Source organism: Sturnira hondurensis, unplaced genomic scaffold, assembly GCF_014824575.4.
Source record: "Sturnira hondurensis isolate 20B ecotype Veracruz unplaced genomic scaffold, ASM1482457v3 Scaffold0005329, whole genome shotgun sequence".
NCBI classification, from domain to species: domain Eukaryota; kingdom Metazoa; phylum Chordata; class Mammalia; order Chiroptera; family Phyllostomidae; genus Sturnira; species Sturnira hondurensis.
The window spans coordinates 7,306,886-7,321,023 of NW_028077960.1; the positions used below are offsets into that span (position 1 = coordinate 7,306,886).

Consider the following 14,138-nt stretch of genomic DNA (forward strand, 5'->3'; position numbering starts at 1 on the left):
TCATAGATTTAAATGGAAGTGGAGGATTCAGTATTTTTAAAAGATTTATTTGTTTATTTATTTGTTTGTTTATTTTTAGAGAGATGGGAAGGGAGAAAGAGAGAGAGAGAAACATCAATGGGTTGCCTCTGGCAAACACCCTGACCTGGAATCGAACTGCAACCTTTCTCTTTGCGTGATGAAGCCCAACCGACCAAACCACACTGGTCAGGGTGATGATTCAGTATTAACATGTCCCAGCCTTATGGGACATACCCCTGGTAGCACGCCTTCCCAAGGGGTAACTTCTTGTTCTTTTGGAACCTCAGAGACCCTTATACAGTTCTTCCCCCTCATGGAGCTGTCACCAGCACATTTCTGTGCTTACCTGCTGATTTTGATCTGGGCCTTTATGCTCACACTGGTCTTGCTGTGCGTGTCTACAACTTTGTCTTACTTAACTTAGGTACTCCTAAAAGGTGGGGCGGGGGGAGTAAGGGAGCAGGACTAACTCCCTTCTTCAGCCTTTCTTCAGGGATCTTTTTACAGTCTTTTTGCCACAATTTTGAGCCTACAAAGCAGGAATGCTCTTCCACCAAAAAGAAAAAACCAAAAAAAGAAAAACAGCCCACTGTTTCTGCAGCACTAAAGGAGAGAAGTGGGTGCAGCTTGCTGTCATATGATGGATAGATGTTAGTTTCTTCAATTACATAGAAAGAAATCTGTTCTATGATATAGGAAAAATGCTGTTATATATCATGGTCACTTCTGAAGGCAGAATTTTAAATATAACTTTGTTTTCAAAAGTTTCTTTATAGTTGAAAATTTAGAAAATGATTAAATTTAGAAAATTAGTATTTGTAAAATTAAGGTGGCACATGATATTTTGCCTGAGAACATACCAAAGTGGTTCGGGGTGCCCAGTCTGGAATCAGGCCTGGGTTTGTGTTGCTCTCCAATCCTCCGGCTATGTTCTCGGTCAGGTTGTTCAACCTCTCAAAGTTGCACTTCCCCATCTGTAAGATATGGGCATGTGAACATCAGTCATAGAATGTCGCTCTAATGGGAGAGTGCTTGTAAAGTACTGAGCATGGTGCCACCCACACATTTACTAAGGGCTTAATAGGGGGTAGCTGTTACTGTTATTATTGGCTACTGAAACAGAGCACATATGATAAAGTTATACTAATGTAAACTTTAAACTAAGAGCTTACAGTTTTACTAAACAATAACTAGAACAGGAGGGCATCTGACTGTATATTAAGGTACTACAAGTATATTAGAGTGTGGAAAATTAAGGTGTTTGAGGTATGGCTTTTGTTAATGTTCTAATATTTTTTTCTTGCTAAAAACTATCTAATAAGAACCTCCAGGTGTGTCTTCAGATTATTTGTAAGAAAAAAGCTCTCTGTGGGAAGAACTAATTTTTACACTTGTTTTTAAAACTTGACTTTGAAATTCTCTTTTCAGTGCCATCCAACATGATCGAACGATGTGCAGTGGAAGCAGCGGTCCAGGAATGCAGTCAGTCGGTGGATGAAACCATGTGCGTGGGAAAAATAACACCCCCCATGTCGGAGGGGTTATTGAGTGCTCATTTTAAAGTATTTTCATGGGGAAATTAATTAGTGGTCAACATTGCTATAGTGGTTATATCTTAGTGTTTCCTTTAAAGCGATAGCCTACATTATAAACCTCATTATCAATGGACTCCTCTCTACTATTTTCTGCTAGGGTTTGAGATAATTGTGTAGTTTGTACCATGACTACTTTTTACCTCTCACCCAGCATTGTATTCTGTAGGTTATAAATGAAGTAAATATTCAGAAATATAAGTGACTTTTGCTTTAAGGAAAGTGCTGAACCCAGAGGAGCTCAGAGGTTTAACTCGGATCATGTGGTGAATTAGTATTTGTAAAATTAAGATGGCACATGGCATTTTGCTTCTTTGAAAATCCACAGAGTTTAACTGGGGAAAAAACATCTGGGAAAATATTTCTTCTATTTGGGGAAATGTAGATAATTGAAAGGATTCATTCTATCGTTTTGGTCAGTAGTTATAGTTCCCTGTCAGAACTAAGAGCTGCTAAAACAATAGAGAAAGTGTGGAGTTTTAACTTTATTGTTGGAGACTCCGTATTTAAGATACTAGAGTACAGTGATATACCCTTGAAGCCACCAATAAAAATTTTAAATGATTGTATCAAAATGTAAGGATGATAATCATAAAATAGGCATTAAAGTTCCCAGTTGTTTTTGTCTAGTTGTCAATATTTATTTATATGTTCCACTCAGCCAGTGTAGAGGTCCAGTAGGTACTGAATGGTAAACAATCTTTACAACTTCAGTTGTCAGAAAGTCATAATATAGCAGGAGAAAGGCTCTCATTCTTATAAATGAAGAAATGCCGTAATAAGTTCAATAACTTGCCAGGATTGATCCACTAGAAAATGGTGGAGCTGTGCGTGCGTGCCAGGCTTTCTTCAAGTCGGGGATTCTCTGCTCCTCTCTCCTTAGTGCTACCACGAGGATAGCAGGAATGTTTTTGACCATTTTCCGTTTTGGAGGTAAACATATAATTTATGGAAGTGTTTTTTGGTTAGAATATTTATGCTAGTGCTGTGAATTTTTTTAAACCTCTTTCAAACTAGGTTATGTTTTTAACAGTATCTGAAAGTAAAAGTATTTGTTAATTTTCCTTCTTTGACTGTGTTTAGGATGTTACCAAAATTTGGGGGGTTCTTTTTCTATTTCACACCTTTTTCTGGGACATATTTGCATAATATTTTGGAATAAGAATTGTCAAAAATGATTCATATCATTTAATAATATTGCTCAAAAAGTACTACATAGGGGGAGAGATTTTATTTGAATATGACTTTTTGTATCTAAATGTTCTTTTTCAACACATAACATTACTCATTAGAAATTAACTTGACTATTTTTGTTTGCTTGGAATATCGGCAATGCTTTCTTGTGTTTCGGGAGGAAAATGCACAAGCTAAATCTTTGACTCCCATATTTTTATTATTTTTAATGCACAAGCTAAATCTTTGATTCCCATATTTTTATTATTTTTATTATTTAATATTTTATTTATTTATCTTTAGAGGGGAAGGGAAGGAGGGAAAGAGAGGAGAGAAATAACAACGTATGGTTGCCTCTCGTGAGTCCCCTGCTGGGAACTGGCCTGCAACCCAGGCATGTGCCCTGACTGGGAATCAAACCTCGATCACGTGGTTCCCAGGCCCATGCTCAATCCACTGAGCTACACCAGCCAGGGCTATTATATATATTTTTAATTTATTTCATTTTTAGACAGAGGGGAAGGGAGAAAGAAAGAGAGAAACATCAATGTGTGGCTGCCTCTCACGTGTCCTGGCCTATAAGCCAGGCATGTGCCCTGACTGGGAACTGAACCAGCAACCCTGTGGTTCACAGGCCAGCACTCAACCCACTGAGCCACATCAGCCAGGGCCATATTATTTTTGACAGTATAAGAAATTGTGTATGCAACCTATAAAAATAGCATGCATGTGTGACATGAGATTATAATGTAAGTTTTTCATCTAGAATACTTATGTTTTAGTAAATCAGATCTATGTTTTTGGGATGTTTTTCAGAGAACATATTTTCAATATCATAGGAGCATTTGATATTCCACGCTTTGTGTACAGTTCAGAAAGAAAAAAGTTTCTTCCGTAAGTATTTCATCTATTGATTTTAAGCTAATTTCCAAGTGCACATTTTTCTCAAAAGGTATGTAGTCTCATATTTCATTTTTATCCTACCTTGGTTTATTCTGATAGTCATAAATAGGCATTCTTTTTTTTCTAGTCTATTAATGACCAACCACCCTGCACCAAATTTATTTGGAACAGCAAGAGATAAAGCAGAACTGTTTCGTGAACGATACACCATTTTGCACCAGGTAGGTTGTGGGGGAGGGGAGAAAGAGACCATTTCCGCTTAGGTAAGACTTGAGGATAATTGAAGGATGGAATTTTGTAGTCTAAAGTTTGTCATTCAATAGACTGTTATTGGGCTCTCTCTGTTTGAGAGCCCAATGTAAGGGATATAGGAATAAAAGGATATTTTCCCCTTAGCAATCAGGATGATAAAAATAGTAGCTAACATTTATTACATGCTTTTGATATGCCAAGCATTGTTTATCACTTTATGGACATTATTTACCTTATTTAATCATCATAATAGCAATGTAAATATACATGCCATTATTCCCATTTTACAGGTGAGCAAACAGATCTAGAGAAGTTTAATAACTTGCCCAAAGATCCTATCTAGTAAGTAGAGACAGGGTTTTAATCCAGTCTGTCTGAGTCTGGAGCCCAACTTTCGCCTACTACTTTAGACTTCCTTCAGGGAGCTCATCGTCTATGAAGTTAGAAACATTTGCACAAATAAAATATAAAGTAGAATTTTATACATGCTCTACAAGAGATATAAATATGCAGTCAATGGAAAAATCAGGGAAGTCCTCAAGGAAATGACGGCACTTGATGTGGGCATTGCTTGCTTTGCTCTTGTGGCAGTAGGGAAAATGTGGTGTGAACACAGGCACAGCAAAGGGAAAAAGTGGACTCTGTTCAGGACATAATGAACAATCAGTCCACTTTGTGTGGAGAGGAAGGCTCATGAGGAGGAGCATTGTGGGATAACTGGGAAAGGCAAGTGGAAGCCAAACTGTGGGTGTCCCTTGGATGGCATTCTTGAGAGCTGGGCTTCTGTTCTCTTGGTACAGGAGCTTTAGACTATCAGAAAGACTCAATTGAAGCTGGGTTTTTTTTTTAAGGCTTTTTCTATCAGAAGATTTTTAGGGTGAGTTAGAGCATGAGAGAAGACTCACAGGAGTCTGTGATATTAGTCCTGGCATAAATGATAGCCAGGATGAAGGATGTGGCAAGTGCAGTAGACAAGGGGACAGCACTGGGCCAGCGGAAGCCATAGTTCATGGTGACTGGCTGGATGTGAAGGAGAAGGGGGAGAGTGAGGACTCAAAGATGGTTAGGGTTTTGAATTTGAAAGAGTACGATAAAATGTTAACAAATAGGAACAAGAGAATGTTTGAGGAAGATGATGACAGGTTCTGTTCAAAACATTTGAGTTAAGTTCATAGTAGGCTATTGGGTAAAATGTTTGTATGGACCAAAGAAATCCATCTGGGTAGAGAGAAATTTAGGGTGTATCTGCTTGCAGTAATAGATGGAACTGTTCAGGGGTGGGATCCTGAGAGGAAGATGCAATGGAAAAGGGAACAGAGTAGAATTGGGGGGCCGGGCGAGGATGGTGTCATGGCAGAAACAAAAAGGTTCAAGGAGAAGAGGATTGGCAACAGGCATAAGCAGTGAAAAGGCTGAAGAGAATGAGCACCAGCATATCTGTTCGGTCCTTCCTTCGCCTGTGTAAGGGTGCCAGGCTGACCTTCCTGAAATGGAGCTGTGATCATGGCACAACTTTGCACAGAATTCTTTCCAGGAAATCTACTGCCTATTGAATTAAATGCAAATTATACTCAGTATTTGAGATGTCACACATTTTTGGCCTAATCTCTACTTTTCCTCTAATCATACCATGCTGGAGCCAATACTGAACTTTGGAATTATTGTTTGTTTTTTCCACTGTTCTGTGACTTTGCTCACACTATTTGCTCTTTAGACAGCTCTTCCCTTTTATCTCTGTTGTTGAAACCCTCCTAATTCTGGGAGGCTGTTCTCGAATTCCTCTTCTTTTCTGAGGCCCTTCTTGATCTCCAGTTTGTTGCAGTTTCTTGCTGTTCGAACCACTGACTCCTTACTAGTTCCCCTACTCAACTTCCTGGTGCTGGCCCTGCCTCGCATTGGCGTTTATCCCTGTTATCAACTGGAGACTCCTCGTTCGTTTCCTCTGCCCCATTAGGTGCAGTGCTTTTCAGACGGGATGCTTGGTAAATACTACATTGCTTTTCTTTTTAAAAATTATGTTTTAAATCCTATTATATTATTTTGAGTGTGTCACTTAACCCCCTGAGCCTCTTTTCTTCTCATCTGTGAAATAAAAGGGTTACATTTTATTTTAGTCCATTCATATTTTCATCACAATTGTCTTCCTGAAAGAAATTTGATTTTATTGTTATTCTACTTCAACATCGTTGTTTTCGGACTTCTGGCCAAGATGGAGGTGTAGGTGGAAATACTGTACCTCCTCGTACAACCAAACTTAAGGACCGACAAAGATTTAGAAACAAAACCACAACCAAAACAGACAGAAATTTGAACTGTACTGAAGTCTGACGACAATGAACCATTCATCCAGACCAGAAAGAGGGTCAGAGTCAATGGCTGGTGGAGAGGGGTCCCGGCAGAAAAAGGCAGTGGGTTGGCGACCCAGGCGCGAGGAAGAAAGCAGCAAACCCAGTAAGGTGCACAAGGTGTTTGGCTGACGGTGGACACACATTTGTGTGCAGATAAACCAGGCAAAAAACAGGCAGTGAGACAAACCGCACAACCCTGTGCTTCCCCAGCGATGGGAAATAAAGCCTAAAAGCACTGATTGAAAAAACTTGCGGTGGTTGAGGTGCTAGGAGAGACTCCCAACCTCACAGAAGAGTTTGTTGGAGAGACCCATAGGGTCCTAGAACGTACACAAGCCCACCCACCTGGGAACCAGCACCAGAAGGGCCCAATTTGCTTGTGGGAAGTGGCAGAGAGGGCCGAAATCCAAGAGAGAGTGGAGAAAGCACCATTGCTCCCTCTCTGGCCCCTTCTCCACATACAGTGTCACAGCCCAGCGACTGGGTTGCCCTACCCTGGTGAACACCTAAGCAAAAATGGGCGGCAAGACAGACCGCACAACCCAGGGCCCCAGTGCAGGGAAATAAAGCCTAAAAGCACTGAATGAAAAGGTGCCAGCCTGTGGGAAGTGGCAGAGGGGACTGAAATCTGAGAGCACAGAATAAGTACCATTGCTCCCTCTCTAACCCTGCTCCCACATACAGCATCACAACCCAGCACCATGGGTTGCCCCGCCCTGGTGAACACCTAAGGCTCTGCCCCCATACATAACAGGCATAACCTGATGAAAAATGGCTCAATCAGAAGAACAAATCCAAGCCCCAGAGCCAATACTTTTAAGCAACTAAGAGATAGTCAACCTATCAGATGCACAGTTCAAAACACTGGTGATCAGGATGCTCACAGAACTGGTTGATTTTGGTTGCAAATTAGATGAAAAAATGAAGACTACACTAAGTGAAATGAAGGAAAATGCACAGGGATCCATTAGTGATGGGAAGAAAACTGGGACTCAAATCAATGGAGTGGACCAGAAGATAGAAAGAAACAACCAACCAGAAAAGAATGAAGGAAAGAATTTGAAAAATGAGGAGAGGCTTAGGAACCTCCATGACATCTTTAAACACTCCAACATTTGAATTATAGGGGTACTGGGGGGGCGGGGAAAGGAAGAGCAACAAGTGGAAAAGTTATTTGAACAAATAATAAAGGAGAACTTCCCCAATCTGGTAAAGGAAATAGATTTCCAGGAAGTCCAGGAAGCTCAGAGAGTCCCAAAGAAGTTGGATCCAAGGAGGAACACACGAAGGTACATCATAATTACATTAGCCAAGATTAAATGAAGGAGAGAATTCTAGAAGCAGCAAGAGATAAGGGAACAGTCCCCTACAAAGGAGTGCCCATCAGACTGTCAGCTGATTTCTCAAGAGACCTTACAGGCAAGAAAGGGCTGGAAAGAAGTATTCCAAGTCATGAAAAGCAAGGACCTCCATCCAAGATTACTCTATTCAGCACAGCTTTCATTTAGAATGGAAGGGTAGATAAAGTGCTTCTCAGATAAGGTCAAGTTCAAGGAGTTCATCATCATCAAGCCCTTATTATATGGAATGTTAAAGGGACTTATCTAAGAAAAAGAAGATAAAAAATATGAACAGTGAAAGGATAGCAAACTCACAGTTATTAACAACCACACCTAAAACAAAAGCAAACTAAGCGGACTCCTAGAACAGGAGTGGAGCCACAGAAATGGAGATCACATGGAAGGTTAGCAACAGGGGTGGGAGGAGGAGAGTGGGGGAGAAGGTACATAGAATATAAGTAGCATCGGTGGGGAGAAAATAGGAGGAGGGAAAGAGTAGTGTGGGAAATGCAGAAGCTAAAGAACTTATGACACATGGACATGAACTAAAGGGGGGTAATGTGGGTGGGAGGGGATGTGGAGGGTGGAGGGGAATGAAGGTGGGGAATGGGACAACTGTAATAGCATGATCAATAAAACATATTTTAAGAAATCTTTACTTTCCATTGTTGGTAAGGCAAACTTCCTTGCTTTGCATGCAGAGTGTACTGTCAGGGTTCTTTTATTGGAGGTTACAGAAACTCAAATTTACTGGGACAGGAAGAAGTCTGGAGGTCCACCATGGGTTGATCCAGGTGCCCACACAAGATCATGAACCATCCACCTCTTTCTATCTTCCAGCAACTTTAAAATTCATTTTACTTTCTAACAGGTTCTGAGGTGACAGAGATGGCCACTAGTAACTTTAGCAACTGTTTTTTATTGGCTCAGCTTGAGGCCCTTGCTCAGTCCTGAACCAATCACTGATCAAAGGAGTACCTTGATTCATTAGGCCATGGTGGCCTGCCTATAGAAGGGGGAAGGGCACCAACTCTACCTAAACTGCATGGACCCACATTAGGGTGGGGAGGGTTTCCCAAACAGAGGCTCCAGCTTATCTCTTGCCTTGTCTGACATACTGCCTCACACACCTCATGTTGTAACGGTTCCTAAATACTCCTTTACTCTTATAACTCTTTCATGTGACACATCCCTTCCTCTGCCCAAAGTGTCCTGTCTTAGTCTCCTTTTGTTTCTTACTAGCAAAGTGTTTTTTTTTTTTTTATCATGTAGAATCTCATTAAATGGCCCCTTCGGCCAAGGCTCCTTTTTCTTTTGTCTTGTGACTGCTTGGTACTCTCTCACCGGCCCCCATGCTGTGAGGATGACAGCTGGGTTTGTTGTCTTCATGTTTGCACGCCAGAGTGTGCTGCTGCCAGGTCCACAAGAGACTTAAAATGTTTTAAGGAATTTTATTTTTATATTTTAAATTACATATCTAGATTTCTACATTCAGGTATGTGGATTTTCAAATTTTAGAATANATCTCTTGCCTTGTCTGACATACTGCCTCACACACCTCATGTTGTAACGGTTCCTAAATACTCCTTTACTCTTATAACTCTTTCATGTGACACATCCCTTCCTCTGCCCAAAGTGTCCTGTCTTAGTCTCCTTTTGTTTCTTACTAGCAAAGTGTTTTTTTTTTTATCATGTAGAATCTCATTAAATGGCCCCTTCGGCCATGGCTCCTTTTTCTTTTGTATTGTGACCGCTTGGTACTCTCTCACCAGCCCCCATGCTGTGAGGATGACAGCTGGGTTTGTTGTCTTCATGTTTGCACGCCAGAGTGTGCTGCTGCCAGGTCCACAAGAGACTTAAAATGTTTAAGTAATTTTATTTTTATATTTTAAATTACATATCTAGATTTCTACATTCAGTTATGTGGATTTTCAAATTTTAGAATAGATAATAGAAACATTAAGGACTGTGTTTTGTCAGGGAACTGTTTTAATGAATCTTGATTTTAAATGTCTGCTTCGGTAATTCATGGGAACCTTTCTTTCTTACAGAGGACGCACAGACATGAACTGTTTACTCCTCCAGTGATAGGTTCTCACCTTGATGAAAGCAGAAGCAAATTTCAGGTAAGAACATTGTCCTACTTATTTAGGGGGTAAAAGTATAGAAGTTTAACATTTATTGCTTATTCTAATTTATTGAATTTTAAATGAAAATGAACCACTAGTAACTGTTTAACTAGCTAACTGATCTGTGCCTATCCACTGTTGATAAAGTCCATGTCCTATGTCCTGGGTCCGACAAACCTCTAATAAAAGCAACAATTTCCTTCTTTGGGGTAGGCCCTGAGGCTGTGGTAACCTCAGATGGTCTCCGACCACAGGATAGATCCCTAGTTCTCCCGATCCATTTGTTATGTACTATACTGGCTTTCTGTCCAACCCTCAACATTGCCCTTCACCCTCACTCTTACTCCAAAATACTGGTCCTTGTCCAGCCCATCCCTGTGATGACCACCACACACTTGTTCAACGACAATGGACTATATCAGTTGGAGTGATAACTTTATATGGGTACTAAAGAAACAATATTCATCGAATGAATCAGAGAGCCCAGACAGGCCACAGGGCTTTGGGGACCCAAGGAACAGAGGTGAGAGGGATAATTTCTTTCATGTGTGTGCCTTCTACTTTTATACTCTCATACCTTTCGTTCCAGCAACACACCTAATCACTGTCAGTCCACCTGTGGCTCTATTCCCTTCTCCAGCACACAACCCACTGGGGGATCGTCCTCAGCTACTAGTGTCTGGGCCCCACCATTTCTGCAAGGTTCCAAATAGGTTCTAAAGAGGCCCAGTCTCTTCTAAGGTTCAAATTCCCCACCAAGTTAGATCAGAAATTATGAGGATGAGTTATCTGATAGATTCTAAAATAATAATACCAGGTAATGCCCAAATTAATGTTTGATGACACCATAAGGACAAGATACTTAATAGTATTTGACAGTTTCTGCTTTTAAGTTTTACTACGAAAAAAATATAGTATATTTTGGAAACTGATATTACTTATTTTTCTCATATACACACACCCACAAGGTTTCCAATGGCAACTCAAATACCCATGGTACAGGAGCAATATTTCTCTTCTCCTCTTTGCCAAAGTAACTTTATGACTTAATTATTCTATTCTTTTCAGTCTTTCCAAGCTGTTTAACTTTGTATCCCTGATGGTACCTTCCCTACTGAACTGGTACTTATAATACCTATATGGTGATCTTCCTTTATGGGCTGCAAAAATGGTATCCTTGGAAATCCTTACCTGTAATTTTGTACTCCTGTGTTGCTTGATTGCTTGCTTGCTTGCTTGATTACTTTTATGTGAATTTCAATATTTTTCATTCTTTAAATTGTGTTTTTATTCCCTTAATTGTCTTTTTGAAGAACCCAAGTTCTTAATTTGTTGAAGTCCAAGTAACAGTTTTTTTTTATGGGATAATATTTTTGGCATTGTTTTTAAGAAATCTTTACCTAACCCAGTTTTTAGGATACAGATCTAGTATATATATTTTTTCATATTTATCTTTAAGTATTTCATTTTGTAAAAAAAAAGCTATTTTAAATGTATATTAAACTCCTGTGTTGTTTTAGGTTCATGTTTTTATTTTTATTTTTTCTTTATTTTTTAAAGTTTATTTATTGATTTATTTCTAGAGAGGGGACGGGAGGGAGAGAAAGAGATGGAGAGAAGCATCAATTTGTGGTTGCTTCTTGCATGTCCCCCACTGGGGACCTGGCCCACAACCCAGGCATGTGCCCTGGCAGGGAATCGAACCTGTGACCCTCTGTTTGCAGGCAGGCGCTCAATCTACTGATCCACACCAGCCAGGGCCAGGTTCATGTTTTTAAAGAGGAACTCCAATATGAAATTTAACAGTTATTATTTTATATACCCATTCATCCAGCAATTCTGTTTAGCTTTTTGAAGGTGAAATTATATTTTCTAAGTTTTATTTGATTTTCTACTATGAAGTAGGTATAAATATTGGAAAGTACACTCAAAGTTATTTATAAAAAGATTAGTTTCTTAAAAGAATATATATATATATTTAATTCTTATATCTTGAGAGAGAGAAAGAGAAACAAAGATTTGTTTTTCTACTTATTGTTACATTCATTGGTGGATTCTTGTATGTGCCCTGAGCAAGGATTGAACCCACAACTTTAGTGTATCAAGATGATGCTCTAACCAACTGAGCTACCTGGCCAGGGCCAGAATATATATTTTTAATCTTTAAGGATTTATTTTGTTTTATTTTAGCTTAAAACAATAGAAACCCTATTGGGCAGTACAACGAAAGTTGGAGATGTAATTGTTCTTGGAATGATAACACAGTTAAAAGAGGTAAGTTAAACTTAATAAGCATCAAATTTTTATGTGCACCCTTCAGATTGATGACATGTCAGTTACATATAGCTTTTCTACAGAGAATAGAGGAGCCTAGACCTAACTGGAAGTTCTTACCTCAATTATCAAGTAACATTTCCATCTGTGTTTACTTTCCTGCTAGACATCAGGAAGGGGTGTCTTACAACGGCCACCAGATTACAATAATCTGAAATTAGTCCCCTATTGACCTCTGGTTGAACTGAGCATACTGAGTTTCTGAGACAGCAAAGCTTCAGACCACATCCGGGTCCCTCGGAGACACTGTTGACTCTCTTAGGTGAAGGCTCTTATTGCAGCCAGGAAGTGTATTTCTTGCCACCTCTTGATCTTCAGTGGTCATTCTTTAGGTACCTAGGAATCTCAATTAAGTGATTAGTCTGAAGTGACCAGGCTAATAAATGGAAAAGCCTGGACTAGGCTTTTTGTTGAGTTTTGAGGTACACTGTTACTTTCTACCTTACTGTTTTGTCAAAATCATCAGTGCTTTAATTATTTAAACATAGTATTCATTTTTACATAATAGTGTAGATATGTCTTTTATTTTGTTTTTAGGGAAAATTTTTTCTGGAGGATCCGACGGGAACAGTACAACTGGATCTTAGTAAAGCTATATCCTTTACTTTTTTTTAATCTGTGAATTACGGAAATTGATTATATGTCATTCTCAAGTTCAGCTGTTTGGTTTTCTAATGTAACTTTCATGTGGTGGAGGTGTCAGAATTTAGAGACACAGGAAGTTATTTTCCTCAACTGTGTATACCAGTTTCACAGTGGTTTATATACAGAGTCATGCTTTGTCTTAGCAGAAGGTAAGTCAGTATACTTTCTTCCTGTCCTCATCATTCTCCAGTAAAACCATTTCTGCATTGGTTAAAATATGTTAATATGGTATAATTGGGAGAGCATTCATTATGGGCGCATACTTTCAACAACTTTAAATAACTCTCAGACTGCTAATTGGCACAGGTTTCTTTTTGGGTTGATGAAAATATTCTGAAATCAGTGATGATTTTTGTACAACTTGTTATATATTTAAAAACCGCTGAATTATATTCTTTTAAAGGTGGATTGTATGGTATGTGAATTATATCTCAATAAAGTTGAAAACAGATTTTACATAGGGTCATAAAATGAAACATTTCCTAATCTGTGTACCTTATCTCTTTACTGACACATGTGTTGTGAATAAAATGAAAAGTTTCTGAATCTATTTCTATTTCATGTTTTTTAACTTTTTTAAAAAATAGAACTGAGATTGTCTCTGGATCTAAAGTTGTTCTTTAGCTCAGTGGGAATGGCAACTTCTGTAGTCAGCTGACGGGGGATGAGATGATAGCCTGGCATCACTGCTGTGCGTTTTATACTTTTGTCCTTTCAAACAAGAATTGAACAAACGAAAGTGACTTTTTTACTTATGTTTTTTCAGGTTGGTTTGAAGATCAAGTGTTTCATGTCAATGCCTTTGGATTTCCGCCCACTGAACCCTCTAGTACTACTAGGTACAGATATGTTTGACTTAAACCCTGCAGGAATTTTGTAGTACTGGCAGTAATGAATGTAAGGTAGTATATAATAACATGTCTCAGTTATTACAAGGCCTTAGACTTTGTGGCAGAATGCAAAGAGCAATGGAAAATTGGAGTTAGGAGACCAGGTATTATATGTAACTGAAAACTACTGGATTGACCCCAATTAGTTGCAAAAGCATCTCTGTACTTTTATCTTTAACTGGGAAAGAATTTCAATTGACTTGTATTACTTGGCTGTAGGGTCAATGAGATAAGAGCTAGGAAAAGACTTAGGAGAAATTAATTGCCATGTTAATATAAAGTTCTTATTTTTGTATTCAACTAATGAGTGAAAGTTAAAAGAGGCAGATTCTGTAGCTCTTTAATATGAATGAAAGTATCATAGTATTAGAAGTTTCCAAGAGGGCCTTCTCTGAGAGGAGTGAGTTCCTGTCACTTGAACTAACTGAGCAGAGACTGAATGGTTTTATAAAAGTGGTAGCTGGTAGGCGATCACTTTGAATTTAGTCTACAGATTCTCTCTCTCTCTCTC

General features: G+C 39.0%; 1 protein-coding gene across 2 annotated transcripts in view; it reads left to right on the top strand.

Annotated features, from left to right (window-relative positions):
* Positions 1-14,138, top strand: part of POLE2 (DNA polymerase epsilon 2, accessory subunit) — a 33,918-nt gene that overhangs the window by 5,276 nt on the left and 14,504 nt on the right. For both annotated transcript variants that reach the window (XM_037047186.1, XM_037047187.1), the window contains 8 exons: positions 1,450-1,525; positions 3,603-3,680; positions 3,817-3,910; positions 9,681-9,755; positions 11,949-12,032; positions 12,630-12,686; positions 12,838-12,886; positions 13,504-13,576. In XM_037047186.1, the coding sequence (XP_036903081.1) occupies positions 1,450-1,525; positions 3,603-3,680; positions 3,817-3,910; positions 9,681-9,755; positions 11,949-12,032; positions 12,630-12,686; positions 12,838-12,886; positions 13,504-13,576 (586 nt within the window). The remainder of the gene's footprint in view (positions 1-1,449; positions 1,526-3,602; positions 3,681-3,816; positions 3,911-9,680; positions 9,756-11,948; positions 12,033-12,629; positions 12,687-12,837; positions 12,887-13,503; positions 13,577-14,138) is intronic.